This window comes from Thunnus albacares, chromosome 18 (assembly GCF_914725855.1).
Source record: "Thunnus albacares chromosome 18, fThuAlb1.1, whole genome shotgun sequence".
NCBI lineage: Eukaryota > Metazoa > Chordata > Actinopteri > Scombriformes > Scombridae > Thunnus > Thunnus albacares.
Window position 1 is genome coordinate 27,641,508 of NC_058123.1, and position 13,506 is coordinate 27,655,013.

The 13,506-nt window shown below is 39.1% G+C and overlaps 1 protein-coding gene and 1 long non-coding RNA gene across 2 annotated transcripts; one reads left to right on the plus strand and one right to left on the minus strand.

Moving 5' to 3' along the window:
- The first annotated feature begins 4,852 nt into the window (after window positions 1-4,852).
- LOC122967917 lies at window positions 4,853-11,724 on the plus strand. The gene is made up of 3 exons (XR_006398709.1): window positions 4,853-5,018; window positions 5,125-5,189; window positions 11,651-11,724. It is a non-coding gene; the product is annotated as an uncharacterized LOC122967917 (long non-coding RNA).
- On the minus strand, window positions 7,201-13,486 carry LOC122968524 (oncostatin-M-specific receptor subunit beta-like). Its single transcript, XM_044333842.1, has 12 exons — window positions 13,209-13,486; window positions 12,959-13,104; window positions 12,702-12,855; window positions 12,544-12,605; window positions 12,163-12,394; window positions 11,815-11,991; window positions 11,617-11,718; window positions 11,352-11,519; window positions 9,767-9,895; window positions 9,521-9,614; window positions 9,309-9,375; window positions 7,201-7,769 (listed from the first exon to the last, which is right to left on the minus strand). Exons 2-12 carry the CDS (start codon window positions 13,097-13,099, stop codon window positions 7,314-7,316), a joined length of 1,782 nt encoding a protein of 593 aa, XP_044189777.1. The 5' UTR covers window positions 13,100-13,104; window positions 13,209-13,486; the 3' UTR covers window positions 7,201-7,313.
- Between the last annotated feature and the right edge of the window lie 20 nt (window positions 13,487-13,506).

Consider the following 13,506-nt stretch of genomic DNA (forward strand, 5'->3'; position numbering starts at 1 on the left):
TACTCCAGAAAATGACTACGTACAACCACGCAATAGTCCAACAGGCAGTGACGAGTACAGTATCAGAGCATGAATCACTGTCTGTCAGACTGCACACTGATTTAAATGGAATTTAAATCTATTTAAATGGAAACACATTGCATGAAGTCTGGCTGTTTCACACAGCAGATACTGTTTGTTTATCCAGAGTGAAACTGATTTCACTTGTAGGTTATTTGGCTGTTCAGGGTGAGAGTCCACAATGTAATGGAAAAAATCTCCCTCTCGCATCTGAAAGTTATCAGCTGCCATGACATCATCTGAACAAACAGGCATGATGACATCATACTGTGCCGGAGAGAGAGAGAGAGAGAGAGAGAAAGAGAGAGAGAGAGAGAGGGAGGGAGGAGAAAACTCAATCTTTTCAATGAACAAAATCAGAACAAGACGAGACTGAAACAGTTAACTTCATATCTGAAACCACTTTACTGTAAACCTGAAACTTTCAAACAGAAACTCATTTGAGTCTGCAGCTGTTCCAAATACTAAAACATAACAAAATATTACCACATCTTCAAGACACACTGTCCCAGGTCTGTACGGACTGTATGGAACAATGTCTGAATGGCAAAAAGAGATCTGCATTAAAGGAGGGAGGTTGGGATTTTTTTTATTTTTTATTCACCTGTTGGCTGACTGAGTTGTAACATAATTTAATTTTAAGTCACCACTATGTCCCTAAGACACACAAAGAACTAAAACAGTCAAGAAAGAGGGAGAAAATCCAGTATTGGAAGTCAGGGCTTCTCTGAGAAAAGTTGAACTCAAACCAATTAAGTAATAGATGAAAACTACTGGATGTTAAACTGGATCCAATTATCAGAGATATACTGGTTGCCAAAACATTAAGCTGTTTGCTTCAACAGAGCTGGTGCATTCATTCCTTAATTTTTCCCTCAGTAACTTCAGTTCACCACAAGATGTGATTTGGAGCAGCTGTGCAGTTTACTGAGTAACTTTTTTATTGTCAACACACCCAATGAAAAGACCAAAACCAACAATCAATTTATTCCACCAGTAAGTACACTGGGTGACATGTTCCTTACAATGAACACACCCACTGTAGTTTATTGTGACTAAATACTACACAAACTGTCCTGATGCTGTAAATACTCACTATAGCACCAAATGTCTTTTAATCCATTGCTGAAAATAGTCCCAACAAATGTGCAGGTGCACTGATCCCGTGTTTAACAAACTGTGTAATATCTGAATTTGTATCATTTAGTAAACAGGTTTTAGTGGGGACTAAATATTACTGTTAGTGTCAGAGGATCAATTGTTATGATTTGCTTATATATATATATATATAGATATATATTTCAAATTGTCCCTCCTCTAACAGCCATCTGTCAGTCTGAGCACATGAGTCTGCATACAAACAGGCTGAGTGTGAGATTCTTTCACATCTAAGAAAAAGCAAAACATAGAAAGATTAGAGAGGACTGAATCCTGGTCAGTGGTCAGTCTATCACCATCATCTGGAATAATGTGGGAGAGTAGGCTTGTTGAAGCCACCGAGACATGAAACCCTTCAGACTGAGAACAGAGGGGAGCTGATGAAAGAAGAAAACATATTACTCCATCATATCTCCAGTAGAGATGAGGCTCAGGCTCTGTGCAGGACTGTGACAGGAAAAATGCCAGAACAATGATTGGGATAATGTTTCTACTCAAACACGTAAATATTTTGTCTTTCTTCATTCCGATTGTATTTATATATGTGGTGCACGGTAATGATAATCTTATAATGGGTTCAGTCCCAGTCAACACAGAATCTTCTCATCAGTAATGTAGTGATGGCTCCCTCTAGTGGTCATTACAGAAACTGTCAGAGTTTTATCATTCAAGATTTAATGTGGAATAATGGGATACATTGCATCCACAAACAAATGTCTTATCATCAATAATAATACCTATGAAAAGTAAGAAACTATGGTTTTACAACTCTGAATCAAAGTTTCAAACTTTTTTGACACAGATCAACAGACAATGATCCTGTAATGTCAAGGTGAAAGCAGATCTCTGTAAAGTGATCTAAAATAATTACAAATATAAAATATGAAATACATGTTTGCATAAGTATTCACCCCATTTAATAGGACACACCTGCTTAGTTACACAGATATTATGTCTGTGGTCAAGGTGTTTATTTGATTGTAAATGCAGCTGTATTTATCATGGCAAATCCTCCACCATGAAGACAAAAAACACTCCAAGCAACTTATGAAAAGCTGACTACTGAGAAGCACAAGTCAGAGAATGAAGACAAGAACATTTCCAAACTACTGATCTGTCTAGAGCAGGCCATCCTTAAAAAATTGAATGAGCGTCCAAGAAGGAGACGAGTGAGGAAGACCTGTGACAACTCTGACGGAGTTCTGAGCTTCAGAGGGTGAGAGTGCAGACGCTGTGGAGACAGCAATGGTTGGCCGGCTGACTGCACTGCACAGTCACAGCTTTATGGGAGAGTGGGAAAGAGATGAATAAAAACCACAACATCTGGACTACAGTTTGCCACAACATATGTGGGAGACTCTGAAGTCAGCTGGAAGAAAGTTCTATGGTTTGATGAGACAAAAATTCAACCCATCAGACAACATGTTACACTGAACATCATCATGAACCATAAACCAGCCAGTTGCTCTGACACCTTTGAACATGAAAGTTTTTGAAAGACTCATCCTGCCCTTCCTAAAATCAATCACTGAACCCCTCATGGACCCCACACAGTTTGCATACCATTCTAACAGGTCTGTGAATGATCAACCTAGGCCTGCACTTCATCCTCTAGAATGAAGACAGCCGGGGATCCTACACCAGGATCCTGTTCACTGCCTTCAATTCAGCATTTAACACTATTGTGCCAGAGCTCCTCCACACCAAGCTCTCCCAGCTGACTGTGCCTGAGCCTCTCTGTCTGTGGATCACTAACTTCCTGACAAACAGGAAGCAGTGTGTGAAGCTGGGTAAGCACACCTCCACCCCTTTGACCAGCAGCACCAGAGCACCACAGGACTGTGTCTCCTCTACTGTCTGTATATGAATGACTGCACCTCCACAAGCTCCTCCATGAAGCTCCTCAAGTTCAGATGACACAACCATCATTGGTCTGATCCAGGACGGGGACGAGTCTGCGTACAAACAGGAAGCGGTGCAGCTAACATCCTGGTGCAGCCATAACAGCCTGGAGATAAACACCCTCCCTATAGTAGAGTTGACAATAGACTTCAGGTGAGCCCCTCCACCACCGTCAACAGCACCACAGTCGCTGCTGTAGAGTTTAAGTTCCTTGGCACCACCATCTCTAAGGATCTTAAACAGGACATCAACATAAGCTGCATAACCAAGAAGGTCCAACAGAGGATGTTCTTCCTGAGGCAGCTGAAGAAGCTCAACTGGCCACAGGCAGAGTTAATCCAGGTCTGCACTGCCATGGTCCAGTCCATCCTCACATCATCCATCACTGTTTGGTACAGTGCAGCAACCAAACTGGACAATCAGAGGCTGCAGCGCATCATTCACTCAACTGAGGAGATCATCAGCTGCTGATCAGCCTGGACACAGACTCTTCGAATTTCTCAAAACACTGAGATCCATAAAATCCTCTATCAGCAGATACAGAAGCTGTTGTTCTTCTAAATAACTGTTCTGTTATCAAACTGGACTTAACATCTCACATCCTCCTTTAATCTCTGCACTGGTCACTTTCATATCTTTCATTAAACTGGACTTTACATTGTACATTGCATTCAACCTCCACTGATACGTAATTTAATTATTTATGCACATGTCACATTTAATTTTTGCTCTTGTCACTTTCATATATTCTATACACTTCATTTCTTTGACCATAACACAGTCAATATTTCATTTCGTGTTTTATATACCATTTCAAAACTATTATTATTCCATTCTATTTAAAAATTTTCATTATTTTTAGTACTACTTTGTTTATTTACTATTATTATTATTACTTTACTCTTGTTATATTTTTGTTCATCTGTTGTGTTTATGGGAGCAAATGCCAAGACACATTCTGTGTATGCTGCATACTTGGCTGATAAACATATTCTGGTCAGGACAGAATCATTCCTATATAAATGCTGTTTAAATTATTTGCTTATAGTAATCAATAGTCCACTTACAGTGCTCATTTTAGGTCTTTTAAGACATGAAAACATGGGGGGGAAAATAAAATTACACTAACTCTAATTTTAATTTTTACCTTTCTCCCATGATACACTTATGATATTGTAATTAGCGGTTGTAGCACCATTATCAGGGGTGTGGTGGTGCGGGGTGTGGGTGTATTTACTTGTAACTACCATGAAACAATCAGAAAATAATGTTTTCTTCCTCTCACTCACTGGCTTTCACTGCTCGCTCTCCTCATCCACTCTCTAGCTCGCTTGACCACTGCTTCTCTCTCTCTCTTTCTTGCTCTCTCTCTTCTCTCTCTTAAAATGAGTCAGGAAGGCATCAGCAGCGAAACAGCTGTACTGTATTTTGAAACAGCTACAGCAAAGCTGGCCCTCTCATTAGTTTTTCATTCATGTAATAAATATACAAATATCAGTTAGATGGTAATCTGCATGAGAAATAAATAAAAAGAAAAAAAATCGGTTATAATAATCATACGCTTATAGTGATTAATTTGACCCAGATGGCATGATCACTATAAGCAATTTCACTGTACTAACTAGCTGACGAGCCAGCCAGCCCAAGTGTGAATGAGCAAAAGAGATATAAATTCTGTTATTGACAGCACTTTACATACTTTACATTTATATGCCTCTTAAGTATTTCAAAACAATCATATCAGTAGGCATAGATTATTGTCTAGAATTAGTTAATGTCAGTGAAAAGGTCACATTGTGTTGATCATAATGCAATTTTATATCCCTCAATTCCTCAACATGTAGATGGATATATGACATTTCTTCAAAAAGGCAGCAGTTCTGCCAAAGGCCATTCAGGTGAGAAGACTTTGCCAGTTCAGACAAATACAAAATTAAAGTGGCTCATTAAGCCTGGAGCTCTTGTAAATCTGAGTTTAATAAAATAACGTGTTACTGAAAACAGGCGAGGAGAGGGAGAGGAGGAAGATGGAGGAGACTGACAGGGCTGAAAGAGCAGGTCTGATGGAGGTTAGTGATCAAGAAGAAAGCGAGTAGAAGTTGTTTAAGCTTTCAGTTAAAATTAATACTGAATTTTATGACATAGGCCTATTACTCATATTAGGCATAAACAGCCTAAATGATTTTATGACATTTTTAGTTTTAGAGGTTCACACATCAAACATCAGTCTGTGTATGAATAACATACTTAGGACCTGCAACATATCTAAGAGAGAGGAGATAGCATTCCTTGACTTCAATACCTTTGCTTGATCTGTGCAGTCAGTGGATGGAAAGCATTTAAGTCATATTAGATCTGTAACTATTACAAACTATGAAGAGACAGATCTATTGTGTTGATTTTACACCTATCGCTACTCAAAAAATCATGACCGACAGAAAAAAAATCCTCCTCCCAGCCCCCCTGCTTAGCCCCCCTAACCATAAATCTGTAGTGACGCCCCTGGTCTAGATATTGTTTCAAAACCTTCTTTACACTGCCAGGACTATACTCTAACAGGGGAAAGAGTGAATCCTTTGTCTATTCATTTATGCTGTTGGCTTTAAAAGTAGTCAAATTAAATGTGTTGAATCTAAAAACATTTGAATCACCTGAATAAATATGCACCATGTGTAATCTTTTAAATGAACACTCCCAGGTTGCTAAAACTCAAAATTTCCCAGGAAAAAAAAAGAGATGTCCTCAGTGGTAGCTATTCAGCTCCACCAAGACTCCATGTTTTTACAGCTTCACCATTCCATCAAATGGAAATATTCTAGATGTGTTTGGCATCATTTCTTACACTTCCCCCATAAAAAAAATTAGGCGGACGTATTTCATGTCTCTGGAAAACTATGTAGGTTTGAACAATGTCTTGGCTTCAGTTTCACTGTTAGTCACAACTATCAAAAGAGTCTGAGTGCAAGGCACGTCTGGCCATTGTGACTCACCATTACCCAGAAGGAGCCACTCCATTACACATACGTATTCCACATGGATTTCAAAGTCATTACTAAACTCAAGCAGCTGAGTCATGATTTCACTTTACAGAGATCATATTGTATTTGATACTTACAGAAGGATAGAGATCAATGCCCCAAATTAAGACAGTAGTTCACAAGTTAAATGCATTCCTGCTGTTATTTATTCATATACTGCATATATATGACCCAAATACATGGGCAAAACCTCAGCACAACCATTGCAGTCATTTTTTTATTATTCAGTAGTTCACATGTATGTCACTTCATCAGTGATCATTCATGAAGACTAAGAGTCTACAGTCATGCTAGTGCTGTGTGTCTATACTTGTGCACAGCGGTGCTTTGCGCTGAATGCTAACATCAGTGTGCTAACATACTCGCAATGACAATGCTAACATGTTGATGTTAACAGGTATAATGTTTACCATGGTCACCATCTTAGTTTAGAGTGTAGCATGCTAAAACTAGCTAATTAGCACTAATCACAAAGTACAGCTGAGGTTGATGGGAATGTCATTAGATTCACAAGTATTTGGTCATAAACCAAAGTATTGGACCTGATGATGGCGCTAGAAGAGAGGATCACCAAAGTTATAACAATTGATCCTCTGGGGATCAGAAATACCTGAACCAAATTTCACAGTAATCCATTCAGCAGTTAGTGAGATTTTTCAATAAATACTGAAAATGTCAACCTCAAAGTGGCATTGGATGAAAGGTTAACACATCAACAAAGTCAGTAGTTCATCTTGTGGTGAACATGAATGTCTGAATCAAATGTAATGGCAATCCATCCCATAGTTATCCAAACATTTCACTCTAAATTAAAAATGTCAAACTGCAGTGCAGCTAGAGGAAAAGTCATCAACATCATTACAACTTATCCACAAGTGACCTAGAATATCTGTAGCATATCTGTGCTAAGGAAGAAAGGAAAGGAGGGAAAAGTCCGCACCAAATTTCATGCCAATCCATCCCATACTGTAGTTGTTGAGATACTGACCAACCGACTGAGTGACATTACCTTTCGTAGATAAAATCTGTGAATCTGTACACATAATATATATTATTTATTTCACTAAATTCACATTAAATTTCTGTTTCTGGCAGCATTATCATATTTGCCTTCATATTTATGACATACTTTATAGGGTGTACATGCAGCAACTATTAAGATGAATTAGGTAACAAAATGTAAGTGAAGACACAGGACAGAGGACTGTCTGGATCCTCTTCTGGCTGGTTTATGAGACTCTGAGGCTGGTATCCACTGGAGCATCTCTCTAAAGGTGTCCCCTTATGAAAATCCGGTCCTGAGTTGGACTGCTGATCCCCAGTCTGCATTATCAGGTCATATGAAGGGTTAGGAAATACACGTTTGAATGGGGAAGATGGTAAACCTGACGGAATGGCAGTGGGTAAAATGATGGGTGGTGGGGTGTTTTTTTTCAGGGGCTGGTTGTAGTAACCCATTTGAGTTTGTGTAAAAACACAAGGTGTTTTGTCCTGGCTGATGTAATCATTCCCTGGTGCACCTGATTTACGATGCAGCTCTGGAACATCCGTGATAAGTGCTTCACTGTGCTGACACAAATCCACGCGAAGAGGACGACAACTATGTTCACCCTGGAAAACATAAAACAAACTCACATTCATATATAAGATAGGTGGTAGCTGGTTATACAAAAATGCTGATAACCTTTGAACCAATGATGCAAATTAGTAGCAACACTCAATTTTATTTTCAACAAATATCAAAGGCGTATTCCATCAACTTAGAAGAGACTAAGGGCGCATTCAGACCGAAAACAGCTTTGTATTACAACAGTACAAGGGGCTACATTGGTTGGCGTGCTGTCTAAGGTGCCAGTGAGACAGTGAAATATGATCCAGGAAGTCCAGCTAGAGCTACAGATTTAAAAGGCTTATCAGATGCTAGAATACTGCACAGCCATTTGTAATACTCCCAAACATAATTTTACAAGTCTGGAAAGTTATGGTGGCGGAAACTGCTTTATCTTTCATTGTGATGATTGTGAGATAAATGGCAGAAACACATTCACATTATAAAGTAATCCCCTAGGGAATGTGTGCTTGCATATGGGTGATTAGCCAATGCAGTGCCTTGCTGGAGGATGTTGCAGCAAAAGTTGAGCAAGGTTCAACTTTTTTGCCTGATGACACTGGATTGTTTTGCTGGAGCTCCCTGCATTGGCACCCCCACTGTGTTAATGCACTGCCTCCATTTGAAATGAATGAGAGGGCTTAGTTTTTTGTACGCAGAACTAATTTCGGTCTGAACACTGACTAGTCTAAAGTCAAGCTAGTGGCTCTGTGAAGCTGAGGCACAGTAGAGCTTTGAGCCAAATGCATGCAAATGAACGCCAGCATGCTAACATGCTCACAATGACAATGCTAACATGCTTACAGTATGTTCAGCAGGTGAAATGTTTACCATGTTCACTATCTTAGTTTAGCATGTTAACAGAATATTTGCTAATTAGCACTAAGCACAAAGTACAGCTGAGGCTGATGGGAATGTCACTGATTGTCTGTTTTTTAGTCAAAAACTAATGTTTTGGACAATTTAAACATTTGGACCTGTTGATTATGCTAAATAAAAAATCATGGGAACACCAAAGTGATTAGGCTGAATTTTTGTACAGTAACTGTTGTTGAGATATTTCAGTCTGTCAATAAAGTGGTGGACCAACTGATGACTCAACAGACTGACATTGTCATTCCTACAGTCATGCTGCTAGTTCAGCTGAAAAGAATCGAAATCAAAGCATATGAAGCAGAGACATCCTGACTTTCAGTCTAGAATCTGTTAAGCTCCACCAATGCTGGATCCTTCACTTCCCATAATGCAACTCAGTTGGTGTCCCTGTCTTGTAAATGCCCACATCTTTCAAATTTTATACCCTGAGTGTTTCTAACACTTGTATCTGTCAAAGATTTGAAGTCTCAAGCCCAGTCCAAGATAAGCCTGACGACATCACTGTGCCATCATCAGGGTTATTTTTTTTCAGAATTTAGACAGATCCTACCAGAGCCACAGAAGGCATTACACAAGTGTTTTCACAAATTGAGTAGTGATGAGTAAACCGATCTTCATGTGTAAAACCAGTGGAGTGTCCCTTTAAGACGGTTCTGAGAACTTACCGGTGACGACAACCACTTGTCCGTCAGCACTGGCTTTGGGATTGGAGGGTAGACATTGTGTTTGATACTGTTGGGTGTAAGAATACATGAAAATACATCTTTTAGCCATGAAGTGGGGAAACAAAACTATGGCAACATCATTTAATCATCCACATGCCACCATCAGAGGCAACACTTGAGCAAATGACATAGAAAATCTATGGCTTACTTACCATGTCCAGTGTCTGTAGCAAAGTATAGTGGTAAGGGAAAGGAGACCAAAAACTGTGACCAAGGATATGAAGACCGCCGTAATCAAGTAATCAGCTGGTGAATTAAGACAAACAGCCCAGATGAGGAACAGGAGTAAAACAAATAAAGTAACAATCAGTGCTCAAATTCGATTTTGTTAAATTTCACTCATGAACATGGATTTCTACACAAGTGTGTTGGTCTGAAAGGGAAAAGAAACAACATACTTGGTGAATTCAAGGTGGCAGAAATGAATGAAGTGCCACATTCTCCAACCGCTGTCTGTGCCTTCACTGTGAATGTGTAGGTACTGATTTTAAGATTTCTTGCTGTCAGGCTGGTAGTCTCAGGATCTTCTGAACCAAAAGAGAGAGATTGAAAGAATGGGTTCACAATTTTTTCAAGTCTTTCTTAAAACAATAGTTGGGTTCCCAAATGAACATTAAAATAGTTTTTTTTTTTGCCATTATCATTCCTCTTGTTGATACAGACCATTAGAAGATCTCTTCATAATGCACTTAATGATGGGGACAAAATCCACAGTCTTCCTCCTGTACAAAAATGTATTTGAAAGTTTATCTGAAGCTAATATTTAGCTTCAAATCCAAATGAGTTAAATCAAGTAGATATCTTTCAACGTTACAGTCTTTTTAGTGCCAAAGTCCCTCTTTTTGTTACTATACTTCTACCCCAGCTCAACAGTACAGGAAACACTGTCTGAGGAAACACAAAGAGGGAATTTGATGCTAAAAAGACTGTAAATGCGGCAGATATCCACTTGATATGACTAATTCAGTCTGCTGGAGCCTCATATAAGCCTCACATCAACTTTTAAATGCATTTTTGCACAAAATATTCCTTCATTAAAAATCAAAAAGTGTGGAGTCTTTGTTTTTTCCACTGTTGATATATAACTGGTTTGGCACTTTATGTCCCATTGACCTATTTCATATATTAACTACAAAGCCCTTTTGTTATGTTGTAGGTTTTTTACTTTTGATGCATAGGTAGGACTGGGTGATATACATAGTATAAGCACTAATTGTGAAATTAGAAACTTTGATACACTGTTAATAAGTTACATTTCTATTTCTTATCTTTAATTTCCCTATCTTTAGAATTATCATTTGACTCTGTAGTTCCCTCAGCTCTACAGAGCTTTATGGTTTCTTTTATTTCATTTTCATGGTTCCACATCCTACAACTTTACTGTTTGATTCAGTCTCACCATTTTCATCAATGCTGTTTAAAAATATAAAAAAAGCTCAGATAAAGCCACTGTATACTACCAGTCAAGCATGACACAGCAGAAAGACAGTGACTAGCCGGTGAACATAACTGAGCATTACAGTAAGAGTCAGATATTTTTCTCAGAAGTTGGTGGCAAGCAAACAGAGCTAAAAGGAGAGTGAATATTGGATTTAAATTAGTTAGAAACATGACTCCAAATAAGTGCTAAAGTTGCTTCACATCTCCTGGATGTGTAAACAGGTACATGCTAACATGTTCGCCAGATCAACTTTGTAACTGATAATATGTCAATGTTGGCATGTTGATGTTAGCATTTGGGTGCCTGGGTAAGCTGATGGAGCTTGGCTGTAGACTCTTAATCTTGTTTAATGTCAAAATCACAATGTGAAAACTTTGACAGTACAGTGCAGCAAAGTGATAATGTTAGAGCATTGGAGGTCAGCGGAAACACTATCATCAGCTAGTGTTGCACTTTAAATGCTCAGAAGGTGAGAATGAGTATATATCCTTGAAAGCAGTTTTTGTGGTCTATCATCTGAAAATAATTGGATGTCACAATACCTTTGCTGACATTGATGACAATGCTGTTGTTGTTGTTGTCCAAAGCATACAGAATATATCCTTTGATGAAAGCAGTCTGTTTTCTGAGAGATATAGGATGCCAGGATACCACAACATCTGAATCCTGCTGTTCCATTGTCAATGTTTCAAACAGGCCGTCTTGTATTCCTGGCAAAGCGTAACATGGGTGAAACACTGATAAACTAACTGACATATTTATTGTAAGAACAATATGCCACGGGCTATTCATACAATTGAATCTTACTTTTCTCTCTGACATAGCCCTCTCTTCTTTCTAGCAGCACTGGAGCTCCCTGGGTGCAGGCATATATGGACAACAAGTAACGCAATCCGTCTTTGAAGTTTTCTGGGGTGCGGATATAACAAAAGAGATGTATTGTAAGACAAGAAAATGTCTTGTTACATAGGTGCAACAGTTTTGAGGGCAAAGAATAGGACTTACCTGAAAATATACTGGCATTAGTTTCACTGGGAGGCACTTTGAGCCACTCCACTCTGCTCTCTCCTAGGGCAGGACACCAGTCCACTATGTAGCCACAGCTGGCTATAGGACTGGCAGACCAGGACAGGTTGAAGCCACCGTTGCTGCCAAGGATCCTAGAAGGGATCACTCCGTTTGCTGGATTTATATAGAGGCAAATGTTTGCTAACATGCTTCTTTACAAGGTGATAATGTGTTCATTTTGTGTTTACAGCTTGCTGTGCTGCCCCTAAGTGGTAAAAAATCTTTTAATGCAGGTTTAAGGCCTGGATTGTTCCCAAAATGTGTCCATCTTTGTTTGCTTCATACCTGAATTGAAGCTGTGATGTATTGAAGTGGTGATGGTTGATGGGGAAGAGCTGCCATTTATATTCCTAGCTGTAACGCTGATGATATACTCTTCTGTGGTGTTCAGACTGAGTGCAAGACTGTCTTTGGGGTGAGCCACTTTAGTTCTATTTTGTCTCTCTGGGGTATTGGTGTGTGCCCATGTCACTTCATGATCTATGATGTGTCCATGGCTCTGGTTGGCCTGTAGCATCTGTGGAGAGGTAACATCAGGTCTTTTTCAGGACTGGCATAGCATATTCATGGCAACCTTGTCTCCAAGAAATTGTGTTTATATACTACTAAACTGGTTGAGGTTAAATGGTGCCTTATTACAAAATGGTACCCAATCACCTGACTTACTTTCCAAATGATTGTTAGTTGGTTATCCTTCATCTGCATCCACACATCAAGAGCATCTGGAACTGTGGGACAAAAAGAGACAACCAGAAAGTGTGAAAAATATCTATAAAATTGCAGTTCTAGGTTACAAGTTTGTTGTTACTTTTTTTAATACCTACCATCACCCTTTGTGTGGAACTGGATACTTGAGCTCCACTCACTCCATTTCCAGAAATAGTGAGTTGTTCCACATCGTACCATTACTGTGTATGCCCAATCTGGTATCAAGTCATCCAAAACTGTAAAATTAAGGCCAACTCCAAAGTTTTCGCTCTGGGAACACAACATGAACATGAAAATTGTTAGCATAGTTCAGAAAAGAATTTTACTTTAAAAACATTGCTAATGTATCACCCTCCTTGCTTTGTCAACTCACTATGCTATTTATTTCACCGTTGCTAACGTTTACTTGGCATGTTATATTGAGATTATTGTACTGTTGCGCCTTCCACCCCCACTCCAGGCTGACATTTCTGGCATTCACAGCTGAAGCTGTCACTTCCAATGGGGCAAACATGTGCACTGAAACAAAAGAAAAATAATGATCAGCAGAATGTAATCATTAAAAAGAGATATGCATAATCAGGTAAGCATTTTAACACACCCAAATGCTGATTTTTACAAACCTCTTTTAGTGAGGTCTGCCCTGTCTGTGAGCTCCACTGTGCCAAGACTATTTTGTGCTGTTAAAGTCCAGTTCTGCTCACCAGCACTCACTTGCACTTTTTGTGAGCATTTCCCCCCACCTGTACAGTTTCTGAGTCACAAACACCAGGAGAATTTACATTTTAGTTCAATACAATTGCTCAATGCTTTCCCTCAACATGAACAAACAGGCTACCAGGACTACACCTCCAATATATACTATAAACAGTGGTGGAAGAAGTATTCAGGTTCTTTACTTAATTAAAAGTACCAATACAG

What these genes read in the sequence shown, in the direction of transcription:
- LOC122968524 (XM_044333842.1), bottom strand. Translation starts at nt 13,099, where the DNA reads ATGTTTGCCCCATTGGAAGTGACAGCTTCAGCTGTGAATGCCAGAAAT. An exon ending in AACTAACAATCATTTGGAAA is followed by an intron (nt 12,395 to 12,543) that starts GTAAGTCAGGTG and finishes ACCTCTCCACAG; the next exon opens with ATGCTACAGGCCAACCAGAG. An exon ending in ACATCACAGCTTCAATTCAG is followed by an intron (nt 11,992 to 12,162) that starts GTATGAAGCAAA and finishes ATATAAATCCAG; the next exon opens with CAAACGGAGTGATCCCTTCT.